The sequence below is a fragment of the Carettochelys insculpta genome, chromosome 1 (assembly GCF_033958435.1).
Source record: "Carettochelys insculpta isolate YL-2023 chromosome 1, ASM3395843v1, whole genome shotgun sequence".
NCBI lineage: Eukaryota > Metazoa > Chordata > Testudines > Carettochelyidae > Carettochelys > Carettochelys insculpta.
Genome location: NC_134137.1, coordinates 227446314 through 227466169, shown reverse-complemented (window position 1 = coordinate 227466169; position 19856 = coordinate 227446314). Strand labels below are relative to the sequence as shown.

The 19856-nt window shown below is 44.6% G+C and overlaps 1 protein-coding gene across 2 annotated transcripts in view; it reads right to left on the bottom strand.

Annotated features, from left to right (window-relative positions):
• GTF2E1 (general transcription factor IIE subunit 1) overlaps positions 1-19856 on the bottom strand; it is a 127994-nt gene that overhangs the window by 10036 nt on the left and 98102 nt on the right. For both annotated transcript variants that reach the window (XM_074983578.1, XM_074983577.1), the window contains one exon: positions 2819-3020. In XM_074983578.1, coding sequence (XP_074839679.1) covers positions 2819-3020 — 202 coding nt within the window. The remainder of the gene's footprint in view (positions 1-2818; positions 3021-19856) is intronic.

The following is a 19856-nucleotide window of genomic DNA, read 5'->3' as shown; positions in this document are numbered from 1 at the left end:
TGTGATATATGTACCCCATGAGGTCAAGACACGTTTTAAAGTAACAGTTCTGAAATAAAATATACCTATTCCTGTAAACTAGATTAAACCATCTCCTGCAATGTAGTTAACTTACAGGGAGTAATGAGTGATTTTACCTCCTTGGTATGCCCCAGCATGACCAAAGCCAACAGGGTTTATGTCTCCATTTGACCCCTGACAAGGTCAATGTCTAAGTAAATGGCTCAGTTCTTTCCTTGTTTGTACAATAGTCTCATCAATTATGCTGTTAGCTGAAACATGCAGCCCCTTGAGACCACGAAACTGGGGATTTACCTCTGGCTACAAAGTAGCAGTGCCTTTTTGATCAGCGCTCCTGCGATGCAGAGATGGAGTAAACACCTCTGAACAGAGACAAAGGGCCAGATGCGCCAACACAGTGTTTTGGAACAGAGCAGAAGGCAGAGAGCAACACTTAGAGGAAAAGCTGTCCATCTCTGTCGATTCAAGGGCTGTTTTGTCCTCTGACTCATGCTAGGGTTACGCTGAACTCACCTGGCTGCTACAGGTCCCAGGAGCTAGCCTATTATGAAGCTGGGGATCAAGGATGAGACAGCAGCATAGCTGGTTACACTGATGATATGCTGTGTTTCACCTTACATGGAAAGTCTCTCCTGTGTAACTGAATAAACCAGCTTTAAGGTGGCACAAAACATGTTTATCAGGGCTAGAATATGGCTAAAATAAACCAATAAGCAGGCCTCAGATTATAATTACTTGAGTCAAACACAAGTTTTGCATCTCATCTGTTTGTAGAAACTGAAGAAAAGACAAGTAAAGGAAAAACTGAGGCTCTGGAGTCCAGCAGATACATATAGTAATTTAAGTACACATCTGTGATTTGCATTAATGGAAATTAGATAAACCTCTCATTCTATTATTTTTAACAGCATCTAGGAAAAGGTATACGGACGTAAAGACTTTTGATATTGTAATCTAAGAAATCTGGTATGTTACGTTACATAAAGTCCTGGTATTTTAACCAAGAAAAAGCAGAGGGGAGATTATATTCAACTCATTCAGAAAGCCACTGGAGCTAGTTGAGGCAAAGCAGATTCTTATTGTGAAATATGCATGGGATAAATTCACACTTAGTAGAGGATTTACAAAACATATTGCATAAGATTGTTTAGAAAAATCTAAGTAAATGATGTGACTAGTCTCGCAATGGAGATGTATAGATTGTTACACAATTTACACTGTAGACAGTGAGCGCTAAAGCTCTCCAGAAAACACGGTGGTGTTCACTCTTGTGTGAGCAGGACAGGCAGGAGATTCAGAAAAACATCAGCTTTCCCAGTGATTCCAATAACTCAAGTCTCTGTAAAATGGAGTAAATAACCCACAGGTATGCGTGTGATGGGAGATATGGGGGGGAAGAGGATATTCTTTTTTAAAAGTTTAACTGAAGCACTTTTTTGCAATTATCTGCTTTGAATAAGGGTTAATAAATAACTAAATCACAGTATGTGTTGAAGTTAGTTGTGTTCAAGTAACCACTTAAAAAGCTGCCTATTTACATTTTAAGTCATTGTACACAGTAATTAATCATTTACAATGTCTTCTTTTAAAGCATTTCACAGCCACCTAGATGGGTCCTGCTGTTATTTAACCATTATTAACGGGACTGTGACAGGAAATTGTAGTGTTAATTTGCCAGTCACAAAGATGATGTAGCCATGTGGAGGACTGACAAAGGACAGTTTTCCTCATATTTGGGAATCTGAAATGTGCTTAAACTATAGAAATTGGTTTTCAAGCAAAGGTTAATAATCAGTGTTCCCTGTAAGCTTGGGCAACTTGCCCAGGAGAGATTCACGTGCCACCCAGCTGATAAGCAGAGTCCTTACATCTGTGCCTATTGGTGGTGAACATCTGCACATGCCTTGGTGCACATAACATTTATTCTGCACACGCACAGAAAATAATTAGAGGAAATGTTGCTACAATAAGCCATAGGATTAAGCCAGGAGAGCCAAAAATTCTACTACTATATCGGACAGTGTGATCTTGGACAAGTCACTTCCCCTCTCTCTGTACCTCAGTTTCTTCATCTGTTAGATGGAGAATATTAGTTGGTATCTCAGATCCTTGGATATAAGGGACCAGAGACAAACAAAGCATTTTGGTATTAAGTTAACTAGAAATCTAAGTATGAAAAATTCTCTCTTTCAAGTTTAGTCTGCATGTGAAAAAAGGTCCATATTTAAAAAAAGAAGCTGGAAAAGCAACAGGATTATAGTTGGTGGGGTCAGATTCTCCCATAACTACTTTTTCTGGGTATTTTATTTCTTTTAAATTGAAAATAGGCCTGGCACTCCTCAGTTCACTGCAGCTGGCGGAACTGACAGAACATTACATCTGTATATGTTATTTAAACATCATCTCTTTTTGCATAGTTAGACATCTTCTGAAAGATGAAGTTTGGTTTCCTAATGCTCAGAAAATATTATTCTTAACAGTTCTTGCATGTAACAGGAAAACCATGAGGTCTCAGCCTCTTATGCAGCAACTTTGTAGAGCCTCCTATGAGACAAATATTTTTATTAAGAAGTAAGGTCAACTTCAGTCTGCTCTGCTTTATGAAAAATGATTGCAGCCCTCGTCTCCTGGCAATTGTAGATCGTAAATCTCTTGAGTAAAGACTATTTGGTTCAGCATCAACAATGTAGGACACTGACAAACATGTTATCAAGATTTGGGCAGTGATATGATTAAGGCAGAAAAATATGCAATATGAAAGAAGTGTGAGTGAAGAGGACTTCGTGCCCATTCTCACCTCTGTTTCAGTGCAGGAATCTCTGTGGGTTCTGGCTCAAGAATTTCATAGGCCAAGTTAACGTCTTCAGTCTCCCGTAGCAGTGCATAGATGGGCTCAATTTGCTCATTAAACCTGGCCACTAGAGTCCGTGCATCCTTTTTGGGTGTTGCTGACTCATCCTCTTCCACTTCATTCTGACAAAAAGTACACCGGAAAGTTCCTAAAACAGAAGAGAAGCTGCTAAGCACAAGGAGAAACTTAAAAGGCCCAGGTCTTCATGCAGCATTTAAAGAGAAGTATTTTGGTATTTTCACATACTGAAACTAAACAGCTTTTCCCCTTGGGACAATTTTCTCCCCACACATAATGTACCTATTATTATTTTAACCACATAAAGTGAGATTTCAGATGCCATCTAGTGATGCTTAAAACTGGGTAGGTTTTTTCTCTCTATGAAACCTTAGAGCAAATTGCACCATTCTGACATATCTTAGAATTACACATGCTTCTCTTTGCCACACATTTTCAGGGCACTGCAATATCAGTTTCAAGACACATTTTGGGATGGTCAAATATATCCCATTTTGCGGGGGTTGCAGCGTCTGAAGAACTTGTATTTCTCCCTCTCTAAAATAATATTTTGGGGGGAGGGACAATTACTCAGGTTCATTCCGTACTGCTACTGAAAAACATTTTAATGCTCACATTCTGCTAAGGAATAGCCTATTCCCTCCCCTTTTCAACTGGCATCAGTAGTCTCCAAAGAAAGGCAATTCTTCTTTCTAAAAATCTGTTCTTTTAAGTTGCTTGACTTTAAAGAAAAGGACAAAACCTGCTTTCTTCAATTTAGATATGTGGGGTAAGTATAACTCAAAGAATGATCTGAGTTTACTCTAACTAAGCTTGCTTTATAGATCACCATGACCTATGAACCAAGTGAAAAGGTAACTGCAACAAAGTCTTCTTAAAAAAAACCAACCCATACTTTTGCAGTAGAGGATTTTCTTTTCCATTTTACTTGTCAATCTGCTTTAAGAACTTTAGGAAAGCACATTTACAGTTCAACTTTATCATCCAGCTCAACATTACAGGTGCAGCAAAACACATTCTCGTGCTACACTTGCAGTGATGTGTACGAAATTCAGGTCATGCCAAATCCTGGATGGTGAAAGTGTTGCTTAGCTTGAGGACTGAAGCTTTGGATTTTTCTCTGTATCTCTAGTGCAAATTGGTTGCCTTAGTTTGCCCTTACATAGCAAACATTCACTGTAGTCTCACAATGCCCTATGAAAAAGGGAAATATTACTCCTTGTCACAAACAGGGAACCTGAGGCACTGAGAAGGGACATGATTTGCACAAGGTCATGTGGAAAGTCAGTGCCAGAATCGGATCTGAAGCCACACCATCTTACTCCTTCGTCCTTTGCCAACCCACCAGATTAAAGCATTTTGTAGGGAAGTAATTCCCTCCCCTCACCCCCCCACCCCCTGTACTGTTCCCCAATCTGTGAACTGGGAATAATACTTACCTGCCTACCTCACTGTCCCTGAGGGCTCTCTAGCTTCATGGAAAGCTTGAACTCTATTTAACAGCAGTCTCATTTGTTGACTTCACAAGGCAGCAGGGAAATCATGTCATTTCAACGAATATGCACACCAATGGCTAGATCATGAATACCACACACAAACTCAGCCTATGGCTCAACTCTGAAGAGATAAACTTAGGCAGGGTGTAGGGTGAGACTATCTGGCAAGATGCCACACTGCATCAGAAATTGCCTAAAGTCACGACTGTGTAAATTTTTGTACATCAGCCATAGGGGTATATAGTCAGGTGACAGGAACACGGTGGTGCATGAAAAAGAGTGGATGACCTGCCCAGAGGCACTGTGGTAGAACAGGTTATACACAAACGTTCAGAGTTAGGACTCCTGAGGTCTTATGTTGCTTCTAACATAGATTTACTGCTTGAACTTGGGGCCAGTCACTTTATCATTCTCCAAATATAAAATGGAGATAATACTTAGTTTCTTCACAAGTCAATGTTCTGAAAATAAGTGCTGTTTATTACAGCAGGTACAACATGTTTCACTTCACAGGAGTCTCTAAATTCTTAAGCTTATCTAAATTTGAGAACTTTTTCTCTTTGTATTGTGAATCAGGAATGGCAGATCTCTGCCTCTCCTCACACTACAACTCAAGCAGACACAAATTAGTGTCTTATGTATAGCCTACACCAGGGGTCAGCAAACTTTCCGAGGCAGATTGCCAATATTACACCTTTTGACCACTATGTATGGACTGAGTGCCTGTGATACTTTTAAAAGTAATTAACAATCCTACTAAAAACAGCTTCGTCAATACATAAATGAAGATGCAGAGCTCTACTGTTCAGGTTGTGGTTAGTAGCATTAGCTGCGCTTTTTTTAATTCACAGGGAGTACGGCTTTGAGTGTGCTCCCAGCTGCATGGGCAAGGCGGAGCAGGGCTGAGCTCCCGCTTTGCACGTGGATGAAAATCAGCTCATATGCCACTCTTGGCACCCATGCTGGGGGTTGCTGACCCCAGCCTACCCAAAATGTTTTCATTTTTTGCATTAAAATTGCTCTCTACCCTCTCAAGCTTTTCCTAGCCATAAAACAAAACCCAACATGTTTTCATTAGAAGTCAACTTTTTCATCTCAAAGTCAAAATCATTTTGAAATTTTACAAAAATACCTCAGCCCTTACTTTAGGACATTAACGTTATCTACAAAAGGAAAGCAAGAGGATTGATCATGGTGGCAAGAGACCTTGCATGAGAGTGGGAAAACTGTGGTTTTCTCCAGTCCTTTCTTAATTCAAGCATAAAGCACTATACTTATTTTTTCATGGTATGAAATGCACCACCACTCATGCATAAACTGCATATTATATAATTTGTCAGTCCAGTTATGTTTTTAAGTTAGAGTTAGATCTCATTCACATTCCTTATCTGAGGCCATCAGTACCCTTGAGTTCACAGAATAACCTGCATAAGTCTAGAATAATTAGTAAAATTCAGATAATATGAATTTATTGACTGAACAGCGGTTGACTGCAAGCCCTAAAGAAAAAGCCCTATTATACATTTCTGAGGTGGCTCAGGCTTTTCACACTTTTACTCACAACCTCCAATCTCTTAAAGATTAGAAACAGTCAGGATATTCATTTCAAAGCACCTTTAAAAAAATCAGAGTTTATGCAACTCTAATTTAATAGAATATTTAAAAATTAAGCTGATTTACTGCAACTTCGCCAAGATTCTTAAGGAACAAAAAATAAATGTCAATATAAATGAATTACATAAAAAATCTGGAGAATGATGTAAGTGACATGTTTCCTGCAACTGTGTTTAAGGTTTCTGTGGCGAGGCAGCACTTTAAAAGAAATACCCCTTGTCAGGAGCAGAACTGACCAGCTAGTCTTAAGTGCTACCTGTCTGGGAAACGTTGAATATCTCACTTGTGCGATGTCAAAAGGTCACTAAATCACTGTATCACTACTATATACACCACTGCCTTGAGACACTGCATCACAACAGACTTGACTCAACTTTCTGACAAACATGAATTACAACACTGTCACACAAGAACTTGTCCCATCAGACAAATTTCAAACAGTGGTCACTTTACGGTCAGAGATTGCAAACTAGGACCATACAGCACTCCCCTGATCATCCCAACAAAGGCACAGTTTTGCTTTTCCACTCAGATCCTGTAGTTCAAATCAAAATGCTCAGATATCCTCACCGGTGGCGTGAGCCTAGCTCTTTTGCTTTGTTTTTCCATTATTACTGTTATTATTATGCGGCATTTTCAAATCATGTGCAGCTACCATTTTGCCAATGAGCAGCTGCATATTCATGTCAGTTCCTCATTAGCATCTTCCAAACTGCCTCATTAACATGCCTCTTCTGAAAGGAGGGGGCAAGTGTAGATGTAGCTACTATGATTCTGCAGCACGTCAGGTTCTGAAATGCACAGGCCAGAATATTAGGTCAAATGAAATCTGGCTATTAAGGCAGGTATCTGCAACCCAAATATCGAGAAGAGCCATTTTTTTCAAATTTGGTTACAAAATCAATACTTCAAGAGCCGCAGTGCATGTGAAGAGGAGACAGTCCTTAATAAGTAACATCAAACTGACCCTTTGGTAACCCCTATGTTAAGAACAGCGCACGTGATGATTTGCACCAGTTAGAAATTTTAAGTTACTTTCACCCCTGAGTTGGAAAGCAAATGAGAACAAGGAAAGTGCTGCGCTTGGCCATAGGCACTTCACCAAGAAGGAGCAATGTTCCCATCAACCCTCCACACCAGCTTTTCCTCAACCCCCTTTTTAAAAAAAAAAAAAAAATTAAGTACCCCTTTAAAAAAAAAAGTACTCCCCAGCCACCCCACTTTAACTCAATTCCCCCCCTCCTCCAATGCCAGGCACCCCCAACTCTGCCCCCCCCACTTTAGCCTAATTCCCCTCCCCTCCTCCAGATCCAGGAACTCCCCAGTCCCCTCCCCTGCATTACCCAAGCCCCCCTTGAGCCAGGCACTCCCAACCCTTCCCCCCACTGTAATTCAGTGCTGGTGACTCACTGGAGCTGCTGCCACCACTGACACATGCTTCTCCCCTGAAGTGCTGGGGTGGGACGCATGCGCACAGCGCTCCCATAGCTCTGAGTTTATCACTTGGGGAGCTGTGTGCATACCCCCCGAGACTTCCTTCACATCCCAGGGTTCACAACCTGTCAGAGGAGTGGGGTGCCCACCTGAGGTGAGCTCTGTGGCCAGGCCTTGCCCGGATGCCTCTTGTCAGGGAGGTGCAGTAGAGAGCCATGGAGGAGTCGGCAGTGGCAGCATCTGGAGTCGCAAGTTGCCGATGCCTGAACTAGGGACTGAGGCTGCTTCCACACTCAACCCTCCGGTCAGAGGGGGCGTGGTAACGAGGTAATTCGAAGCAGGCTAATGAGGCACTGATGTGCATATTCAGCACCTCATTAGCATAATAGCGGCCATGCAAATTTCAAAGTGCAGACTTTGAATTGCAGATTGAAAGTGGAAACGGGGGCAGCTTAAAAATAAGCACCCCACTTTGACATTCCCTTACTCTGATCTAGTTTTGTGGAAGCAGCTTAAGTAAAGGGAAGAGTCTACAACTCAGTCTAAACATTAAACTAAGCACACAGAACATAAACACGTGCACTGTGTTAACAATAGTTGTATTACATAAAAATCTGTATTAAAACAGCATTAAGTTTGCAAAGTGAAGTACCCAGATGTTAGGAAATGCCAGAATTAAAGTTGCCCATGCAACCTTTATTTAGCCTGCTTTTGCATACATATTATGTTAAAAATCAATTACATGATCACATACCATTTTTCCAGCAGGACCCCTGACTCACTGAATACACGACGAACAGTATTCACTTAAAACGTAACTATTCAATAGGTAATTCTTGCTCAGTCCAGACAATCCATGCCCATTGGGAATGGACTCTTCACCGAATTTAACTGCAACAAATCTAATAAGGCTCCGCTGAGCATGTACAAACTGCATTTTTTCAAAGGCTTATAAATCTGGACTGTCACAGGAACAGCAAAAGGTACATCAATAACAAAGGCTGTCCCCCTGCCAGCTTTCAAGTCCCTGCTCCAAAGCAGGGGAACCCAACCATGGACTTCAATTTATACAAGCAAAACAAAGCATTTCCCCCTAGCCTTATTCTTGACCATGGGGGAATTCTTTTGGCCGTAATTTTCCAAAACAATTCAGTTTGAGGAAGACACCTAATGTGAAAATCCTCTAGACCAATGGTTACAGTTTGACAAAGTTATTAGCAAGTGAAAGCAGGCTCATAAAATGGGAAATGTCAGGGAACCTTAATTATATACAATGCTACCAGCACTACCTACAATTAAGTTCCTTCATCTCTCTGATTTCCAGGACCATTTACTACATCATCAAGGGCATCTCCCTCCTGACTCATTAAAGAAGCTCTTGATCCAATGTGTTTCATAGGCACAAGGCATTTCACATATCCCTCTGGATCACCCAGACTCCTGACCCTCTATAAACAACTTTCTAAGACAAAAGCATCATAATTGGTCAAGATGCGGAGCATTTTAGGCTTCAGTCCAGAGGGCATAAGGTCTTTATTGCCATATATGTTGTTGTAGCCTGTATGCCCCTTCTGGTATCCCATAACCATAGATACATTTGCATTCGTGGTTCACTTCTTCCCCCCAAAACCAAACAACAACAACAACAATCACCACCACCACCAGCAAAAACCCCCAAAAAGCAAGACCCGTCCTTTCTTAAATAAACAAGTTTATCAGAATCTCATCATTACAAATACTCCATCACATATTTTAAAGGGACAGTTACAGAGAACAGTATTTAACATACACCATACAAATGCCACATTTAATTTTTCTGAAACAGATTTCATGGTTGAGTGGATCACAAGTTTTTTAAGGACTGTCTACTGCCCAAAGCTGATAATGGCATTAACCCTTGAAACATGAAATGGAAAAGGCATGTGAATTTTTATATTAGTCTTGTCTGTGACTTCAATGCACATGTTACTGAAAGAGGTCCTGTTATAAAACACTTGGATGTGTACAATGAAGGTTGGAATCTAGAGAATATTTGCAATTAAAAGCCTGAAGAAGTCACTTTAACAATCTCACCTAAAATGCCCAGACTTCTATCGCAATAATTAAAAATACTTGTTTTAAATTTCTCTCACCTTCAAACAGAATGAATTTCACTAAGACCAACACATTGCAGAAGTTAGAGACAGTGACAGAGTAAACCCAGAGGAGCCTAGAGACGTCTGAAAATAGTGCCATGAAAGTGGGACATAAAAGGTGTTGCTCAGAAGCAAAACATGGATTTAGTTCAAAATCAGGTAGGCAAGAGCACAGTGCCTGCCATGAGGAACTGTCACTAGAACCAACAGGGGAAAGTGTGTGAAATTCCCTGATTTTCATTGGTTCACACCTGCAAAGGGGTGGGTGAATGCAGTGATTAACAGCAATTATAAATTACCTTTTCCTGTCTCCCATCCCCACAGCTATGCCAGTGCAAACAAACCAGACCCACAGCACACTCAGATTATTCCCTGGGCTCCTCCAGAGCAGGTACTACCCAATCATACGACTGATTCACAACATGTATTTGCCCAATAAGAACTGAAACCAAACATTTCATTTGGGAAGCAAGCCAAGATGTACCCAGCTAGTGTAGTGAAGGGCTGGTGCACACCAACCTTCCCCACTGCCACACTGCTATTATTTAGAAATATAAATAACAGATACTGTATTTAAGGACATACATTCACACGTCCTATTTTTGACTAAAATCTACCAGAGGCATGTTCAGGAGCCACCACTTGTTAAGGGTGCAAAACTACAACTTCCCAGCATGTCTGCAGCTCTCAGAATGGCAACAATATATCAAGAGAAGAGACAGACAGACAGACAGGCTGCATTATTAGCCAGATGGTAATTTATAATGGCTGTTAATCGGTGTCTCACCACATCCAGAATGAAACTTCATTTAACCAATACATGTTTATGCATCATGTATTCTCAATTTCAGAAACTTGCACATCCATAAAGGTTAGGGACTGGCAGTGCTGGAAACAGAAGGTCTACATTAAGCCACAGAGTGGATTTTAATGAGCCAGTTCGTGCACGCTATCACAGAGCATCAAACAGATGCCTCAACAATTCTTGTTCTTATTGTTAAAGCATCCTTAAAATAATAAAAAACATTTGGTGTATATAAAGTACTTCATCCTTACAGAGGATCTCAATGTGCATGATAAAAGTAGATATGTATTCCTGTTATATGCAGAGGAAAGAGGAAAAGATCTGTTAAGTGACTAGCTGAAGCCTAAACAAAGTCAATGACTCAACCAAGATTACAATGTATAATTTCTATGCCCTATGCTCATACGTTAGATCAAGCTGTTTGTGCGCATATTGATTTAAAGAGATTTACTACTTATTACTTGATGCAGCTATTAGAACTTCCAGCTCTATGAGCTTTCATCACCAAGCCACTTGAGACAACAGAGAACATTGTAGGTAAATAAAAAAATTAAAGCACAATTCCCTTACTACAGTAAACTCCAGTTAAACAAAAGGTTTCAGAAAAGAAATGCGATGCATGCAAAAGGATTTGCATGCAACTCAAAGGCTCATCTTCATGTAAGTCATCTATTTCAAAGAATGAAAGTGAAACACTTGTCTTAAGTTGTGTCCAGGCACTTATCTGATATGCTTACAGGCCAATGTCAAAGCCTGTATTTCCACACCAGCACTTCAGAAAGTCGCATGCTTCAGAAAATCAGGCAATGAATCCCAAGAGGATGCTTGTTTTTAATATTCTATTTAGTAGTATTTCAAGATGGTTCCTTTCTCTGGTGCTAACTAAACGTCTTGCACTTTGTGATGGGGTTCTGGGGTCCCCCAAGCTTTGCACCCTGTCCGCAGGCAGGAGAGTCTCTTACTTAGCAGGAGAACAGCGGGTTTATTAGCCGACAGGACACAGCATCGTACAGAGGAGTCAGTGCAGCAGGCAGAGACAGCCAGTCCAATTCATGTTGGGGAGAGGAGGCCCCGAGGGGCCCCCAGAGCCGGGGCCTTGCCCCCTTCTTGGTCTTTCTTTCCCTCAGCCCAGACTAACTGCTTCCAACTCCCAGTTCCAATTTAAACCCCTCAGGCTCCACCTCCTCCTTTGTCTGCAGTACAAAGGTGTTACCTGGTTGTTAGGGTTACCCTCAGCAGGAGCCCCACACCCTCTGTGAGCCACACACACACACACAGGAATCCCCCACTCCATCACACACTTACATATATCCATGCTCATTGTCATGTATTTCCTTATAACGAAGCACAAAATCTCCACTCCCCAGCAGGTTCTGACCAAAAGGAGAGCAAGACATGCTGCTCTTTGGTTTACTTTTTCCTCAATTTTCAGAACAAACGTTCACTAGTGGGAACTTCAGGAGAACCATTCAGCGTTTTTTAGTGAACTGTTACTTAGAAACTAAGAATTGCCATACCAGACAGACTCATCACGGGCCATCTGGCCTGATAATCCTGTTTCCCTGCAGTAATGGAATAGATCAGTATTAATATCATTTTCTTCCTGATGCACCAGATCAGACCAATGGACCATCCATCTTGTCCAGATGTTTCAGAAAGCAGTTTTAAGAAAACAACAACTGGGTACATTCAAATGTGTATGTAATGGGAGGATATTTCTCCCTGACCAAGCAGTTTGTCCTGTGAAACCCCAGGGCTGTTAGCACTTCCGTATTTGCTAGTAAAACTCTGAATTCTGTTCTTAGTCACATAAGAAGTATTTTAAAATTCATTTTAAAGGAGCTACCTGTTATGTTTCATCACATGAAATCTCAGTATTGTACTGGGATAGGGTTAGTAGGAACTATAAACTTCTATATACTTTTATTAGAGAGGTAGCAGTGTTAGTCTGTGTCTTCAAAAACAACAAGAAGTCCTGTGGCTTTCAGATGCATCTGATGAAGCAGGTCCTTGCCCATGAAAGCTTATGCTCCACAATATCTGTTAGTCTATAAGGTACCACAGGACTTCTTGTTGCTTTTGTATATACTTTTAGTTTTTTTACAATTCACTTTTTTTCTTATTATTTTTACTCCTTAATTCTAGGCCTTTTAAATGTATCTTTTCATGAGGAAGCCTTTCCCCTTCTCCTTACATACCAGCCTGTCATGAATTTGTTGTTGCCCTTTCCTTAATCTCTATTTCTGATGTATTTCACTTGAAAACCTTCATGTAGGAGATCCAGCGTCAAGTGAGATCAAGACAAATCAACTATATGACTTGAGTGGAGCTCTAGAACTAGGCAGGCCCAGAACGCTTTTGTAGACGTGGTGAATGAGAACAAGCATAATTTTGGAAATTTCACTGAAAATTCAGACCATATGATGCAGTAAACAGGCAAAAGCTGGTACGAACGACAGCCTTCTCTCAGAGCAGAGAACAGGAGCATGTGGAAAGAGAGGGTCCAGAGGACAGAAATGGGTAATTGCAGAAAGGTGCCAGAATTATAAAAGAGGAAGACATTTAAAAGGTAGTTACAGGCTGTCTTTAAAATGGACAGAAAGAGAGAATCTCACTCATTCAAGAACTAGGCACAGCTGGGAGAGAAGGCAAGGGGGAAGACTGCGTAAGAGGAGTACAGGACAAACTAGGCTGGAGCTGTTATCCAGAATGAAAGCCTCATTCATTATGCAGTAAACTCTTTCATATCGGCATTCTATTATCCAGATCTCTCAAATAAGGAACGTTTTAATCATAAGTGAATTTCAGTTAAGTTTTCCATAAGTAAAAAGAGTAAATACAAATAAATACAGTGTAAGTTTACCGTATACAATACAGCTGTTGTTGGTAAATGAAGTACTTTGCATACATTTTTGTTTTTTTCTTAATATCTAATCTTGTTTTTCTTTAGTGTTATGCATTGCCAGGTATACCTTGCTATTATCCAGAGTATTTGAATATCCGGCAACTTCCCGGTCCCATGGCTGCCAGATATAAAAGACCTTACTGTATTAGAAAAGGTCTCCGCTAATGCTGGGACTGGGTTTTAGGTACACACCTCTCCAGCTTAAATTTACAATTGTAACAGAAGAGTTGTGTTCAAGGAAAGAAATGAAGGAAAGGAAAGAAACAACACGGTTTTACTTTCTACCTTTCACCAGAACTGTCTTTATCCTTTGTTTATTCAGAGTGAAATTAAGCAGGTTCTTTCCCCAGGAATGCAAGCAGAAGGTAGAATGGACTGTGGACCAGCCCACCCATGCTGCCTAGTTAAATCAAAAGCACAGATTTCAATCCTTGTTCATCTTGTATAGACACAATTTCTCTACATTTGGGGCTACCTCCCCTTCTTGACCTTCACCTTTATTATATCATTTTTCTGGATTAAAAAAATAAGGTCAACAATCAGAAACAGCAGTCCATTTGACAGAAGTTTTGCAAACTGAACTAGATTTGGCCAAGCGACAAAAACATAAAAATTGAGGCCTCCCTTCCTTAGAAATATTCTCCCATGCAGGGAAACGTAGCGCAGCCAATAGAGATGGCAGTCATGGGTTGGGGTGGGGGGGTGTCCATAATTTACTTTTTACATGGTGAGTTAAAAAAAAAAAATAAAAGACCACACTATGTGGGTTGAAATAAGGCAATAAAAATGAACACTTTTAGACCAGGTGGCTATCATCATTAAGTTTCTCTCCAATCTTTACCTAGTAATGACCATTTGGAGTAAAATTTTAAGAGAAATAACCATCTTAGTCCATGTCAGCAAAAACAACACAGGAGTCTGACGGTACTCAAAAAAAAAAAAAAAAGAGAAGTTACTCAGCTGTAGTAACGATGGTTCTTTGAGATGTGTCCCCGTGGGTGCTCCACAATAGGTGTCAGGCTCGCCCGGCGCCGCAGATCGGAAATCTTCCAGCAGTTTCTCCTGGATCGCACCTGCGCCGGCGCGCGCCGCCCCCCTGCGTGCCCGCGGCCACGTGCGCCATCCAGTCCCCGCCAGTTCCTTGACCAACAGCCTCGGATGCTCCTGAAAAACACTAGACAGAGATCCGAAGCTGGGAGGATGGGCGGGTGGTGGAGCACCCACGGGGACACATCTTGAAGAACCATCGTTACCACAGGTGAGTAACTTCTCTTTCTTCTTCGAGTGGTCCCCGTGGGTGCTCCACAATAGGTGACTACCCAGCAGTAACCCAAGTAAGGAGGTGGGTAATCGGTTTATGTGCAGCTTGCTCCTGAGAGGACTGCTGTCGACAGACGGGTATCCTCTTCGGATACCCGAGGCAGGGCATAATGCTTGGCGAAGGTGTCGTAGGATGACCAGGTTGCCGCTCTACAGATGTCTTTTAACGCTATGCCCTTGAAGAAGGCTGTTGACGGCGCCCCCGCCCTGGTGGAGTGAGCCCTGGGCAGGGCCAGCAAAGGAGCATTTTGAAGCTCGTAACACATTTTTATACAGGACACAATGTGCTTAGCGATGCTCTGTGAAGAGAGACCTTGTCCTTTTGACCTGGGAGAGAGAGAGAGACTAGGAGCCTGTCCATTTTCCGGAAGGACTTAGTTCTGTCTATGTAGAAGGCCAACGCCCTCCTCACATCCAGGAGATGCAGGGGTGCCTCCTTGCCGGAGCTGTGAGGCTTTGGGTAAAAAGAGAGTAAAACTATTGGCTCGTTAAGATTGGACTCCGAAGAGACTTTTGGAACAAAGGCTGGGTGCAGCCTTAGGGTTACCGCCTCCTTTGAGAATACTGTGCAGTGCGGCGTTGCCATCACTGCCGCGAGCTCACTCACCCTGCAGGCTGACGTAGTTGCAAGGAGGAATGCTGTTTTGTTTTGTTTTTCGTAAGGAGACATATGGGAACTGTGGCTAATTGTTCAAAAGGTGGACCTGATAGTGTGCTGAGCACCAAGTCCAAATTCCATGATGGTGGAAGCGGTTTCCGAGGGGGGTACAGGTTTACAAGCCCCTTCAAGAACCTGGTAACGATAGGATGGGCGAATACTGTGGGCCCTTCCTCTGTATGCCGAAAGGCTGATATAGCGGCGAGGTGGACCTTTAGTGAGGATAGAGAAAACCCGCCTCTCTTGAGGTCCAATAAGTATTCTAGTATTACAGGTATAGGAATGTCAAGGGGAGCTAACTGCTTGGCGGAACACCAGGCTGTGAATCGAGTCCATTTCTGCTTGTAAGTCCTCCTGGTGGAGGTCCTTCGGCTACATTCCAGGACTTGTTGTACTCCCTCCGTACACGTGCTCTTTAAAGAGCTGAGCCATGGACTAGCCATGCTTCTAGGTGCAGACCCTGAGGGTGTGGGTGCACTAAGGACCCCTGAGCCTGCGTGAGTAAGTCCGGCGCTACCGGTAGAGGGAGCGGTGGGCGGTCCAACATGCGCAAAGGAAAGGGAAGCCATTGCTGCTGATCCCAAGCGGGACTATGAGTATCATGCGAGCTCTCTCCCTTCTGGCTTTGTGCAAGACCTTGTGGCAAACAGATCGATCTGGGGCAACCCCCATGTACGAAAAAATGCGCCATAGCAGATCGGAGCGGATCTGCCATTCGTGCGTGATTTTGAAGCGCCTGCTCAGCTGATCTGCTTTCACGGTGTGAGCGCCCAGCAAGTACGAGGCTTTCAACGTTATGCTGTTGGCGATGCACCAATTCTACAATTGGACTGCTTCCGCACACAGGGCACGGGATCGTGCTCCTCCTTGTCGATTGATGTAAAACATAGTGGAGGTATTGTCGGTATTGAATCCCGACTACTTTGCCATGTAGGTAATCTCAAAAATGTTTGCAGGCGTTGAACACTGCTCTGAGCTCCAGCATGGTTATGTGCAGTGTCTGTTCCGCAGCAGACCATAGCCCTTGCGTTACCTTGTCGCCGATGTGCGCTCCCCATCCTATGTGGGAGGTGTTGGTAGTAAGAAAAAATAGAAATTTGTGGTTGGTGAAAAGGCACCCCCACTAGCAGATTCTCGGGGTTTTCCCACCACGCCAGGGATCTGCGCACCTCTGTTGTGGGCGACACCACCCTGTGGACAGTGTGGGATGCCGGTTTGTAAACGCTCGCCAGCCAATGCTGCAGGCTTCACAAGTGCAACCTGGCATTCTCTACCACAAACGTCGCTGCCGCCATGTGGCCCAGCAGCTGTAAGCACATTAAGACCGGCACCGTGGGGCTGTATGTGATGACTTGCACCAGCAAACTCATGACGCGGAAGTGGGTTTCGGGTAGGTACACCCTTGCTGTGATAGAGTTTATGTGTGCCCCTATGAACTCTATACGTTGTGTGGGTTCGGACTTTGACTTTGCGAGGTTGATGACTAGGCCCAGCGAAGAAAAACGTGTCCGCTGTGACACGTATCATGCCTGAGACCTCTGCCTTCGAGGCCCCTTTTAGCAAGCAGTCGCCCAGATATGGGAAAAATAAACACCCCCTGTTGTGCAGGTAGGCTGACACCACTGCCAGGGTTTTGGCAAAGACTCTGGGGGCCGAGGAGAGGCCGAACGGAAGAACCCTGTGCTGGAAGTGCTCCTGGCCGACCGTGAAGCGGAGGAAGCGTCTGTGTGCCGGGTGGATTGTTATATGAAAGTAAGCATCTCGTAAGTCGAGTGCTGCAACCCAGTCTCCATCGTCCAGTGCTGTGAGTATCAAGGCAACTGTGATCATCTGAAAACGTTGCTTGCACAAGTAACAGTTGAGGCCCCGAAAATCTAAGATGGGCCTCCAGTCTCCTGTTTTCTTCTCTGGTAGGAAGTAGCGTGAATAAAAACCTTTCCCCGGAATTATTCCGGCACTCTTTCCACCTCCCCTATGAACATAAGGTGATTCACCTTCTGCTTGAGTCTCGCTTTGTGGCAGCATCCCTGAGGTGAGGCCTGCTGGGAGGCTTCGTCGGTGGAAGCGACTGGAAGGGGATCGCGTAACCCGTGGCTATGATCTCCAGCACCCATTTGTCTGTGGTGATCTTTTGCCATTGGGAGTGGAACGGTCTGAGGCAATGATGGAACATGAGATGAGAGTGGCATTGAGCGAGGGTATTGATAGTGCAGCCCCAGACATACCCGTCAAACTTGTTGCCTTTGGGCCTGACCCGAGGGCGTACGGCTTTGTTGAGAACGTCACCTAGGAGTTCTGTACTGTTGCTGCTGTTGATAGCGCCCTTGGCCGTAGCCCCGTTGATATTGAGCATGCTGTGGTTGTAAGCGTAGCGTCTTTGCTGAGGATAAAATTTTTCCCCCCTGTATTGTGGGAGTATAAATGCCCAAGGTTCTAAGTGTAGCACTCGAGTCCTTACTAGAGTGAGGGACCGAGTCGGCTGAGTCTGCAAACAGCTTTTATGTATCAAAGGGAAGGTCCACGATCTTCGCCTGTAGGTCCCTCGGGATACCCGACGTCTGGGGCCAGGATTCTCTACGCATGACCACTGCTGTAGCCGTTGAACGTGCTGCCATGTCCGCCACGTCCAGGGCAATCTGGACTCCCATCCGCGATGCTGCGTAGCCCTCTTGAATAATCGCCTTTAACACCGGCTTTTTGTCTTCCGGAAGTGAATCCATGAGGGGAGTAAGCCTGGAGTAATTATCAAAATTATGGTTTGCTAGGTGTGCCCATAATTTGCCATTCTCAATAGCAGGGTAGAAGAGGAGTATACCTTCCTGCCAAACAGCTCTAGCTTCTTAGCATCTTTGTCTGATCCCCCCGATTTGTACTGAGAAGCCTTTGACCTCTGCTGGGATGACTCGACCACCAAAGAATTTGGTTGTGGGTGACTGAAGAGGAACTCCATGCCCTTTGCCGGGACGAAGTACTTCTTATCTGCTCTCTTGTTCGTACGCGGAACAGAGGCCGGAGTCTGCCATATAGTAATGGCTGACTCCAGAATGGCTTCGTCCAGCGGAATAGCAATTTTGGACGAAGCCAGGGGTCTCAAATTTTCCAGGAGTTTGTGATGTTTTTCCTGCACCTCTGCCGTTTGAATGTCTTGCGTGAAAGCCACCCTTTTAAACAGCTCCTGAAACTGTTTAAGGTCATCCAGCGGAGAGACATCCCCGGGGGCCATGGCCTCATCTGGGGAGGATGAGGAGGAACCACTAGGGTAAACCTCCCTCGAACCCTCGGGCTCCTGCGGTCGATGATACACTTGCTCGCTGGAGGATTGTGAAGGACAAAGTCTCGGGGTTCTAAAATTAACTCCCCTTGAGACAACTGTGTTTCCGTCCCCGATTGGGAGTGCCCACGGGGGTACTGAGCGGCCGGGGGGGGGGGCCTGCCCCTGGGTGTCTGTGTCCAGCATGATAAGGACAACCATGGCAGCATGGGCAAGGGTCCGGGGATGGAGACCTAGACCACTCACGGGGTGTGTACCCCCGATGTCTGGGAGAGCAAGACCTCCGCGACGACACAGATAGAGGTGAAACTGGCTTGTGATAGTACTCCAGGGGATCCAATCCCAGAAATGGTGAAGGTGGCCCAAGCCATGGTGACATTGGTTGGAGGAACGGAGAAAGAGGTTCCGGATGGACTGGTGGAGACACAGGCCTTCGGTGTGGTGTGTGTATCACAGGGGGAGGGCTTGGTGCTAACAGCAGTGCAGCCCTGTCCGGAGATGGACTGCGGTGCCGGGCTTTTGATTTTGCCTTGTCCCTCCCCTGAGGGGCCGGCACCACCCCCTTCCGCGCCGGGGATCTCGGCTCCGCTGTCAGCGCTGCGCTCGGCACTGTCAGCTGTGGTGCCACGCGGGTATCCTCCTCTGGTGCCTGCAGCCTCCATGCCTGGCGCCCCTGCACCGTTGGTGCCATGGGGGCCGCTGCCGCCTGTGGCGGTGCCGCCGGGTCCGGCACTTGCCTCGCTGACGCTCTAGGCGCCGCACGTGCCGGCTGTTGTATAACCGGAGGCTCAGCCTCTGCTACGTGCGCTGCCGCGCTGCCGCTTGCCTGAGTACGCGGCTGGGGGCTGCATGCTCCGCTCATCCTGCTCGCTGCAAACGCCGGCAAGGATCGAGCCAGGGAGAGTTTCCTCCGTTTCTGCACCGAGGGGGTCAGAAAAAACTGCCCTCCTCTTATGCAACCCAGAGGGCCCTTCTGGGTGAGGCTTCTCCAGCAAGTCCAGCTGGAGAGCCTTATCAACAAGAGCATTTTACACCTCATCGCTCTGTCCTTCCTGGCCCTGGCTGTGAGCTTAGCACAGTGAGAACACTTCTGGGTAGCCTGTGATTCCCCCAGGCATCGGATGCATTAGCTATGCCCCACGGAGGCCGGCATAGCTTCATGGCATGACTCACGCTTTTTAAAACCTGAAGAGGCCATTGCGGTGAGTCCTTTACTGTTAATAGGGTACTCAGCACTTAATCCGTGCCTTTCCACCCCAAATAGTGATCACCGGCCTGCGGAGCAGCGGGCGGCCTAAATGGCCTTCACGTCCGCTCTTCTCTTCTCC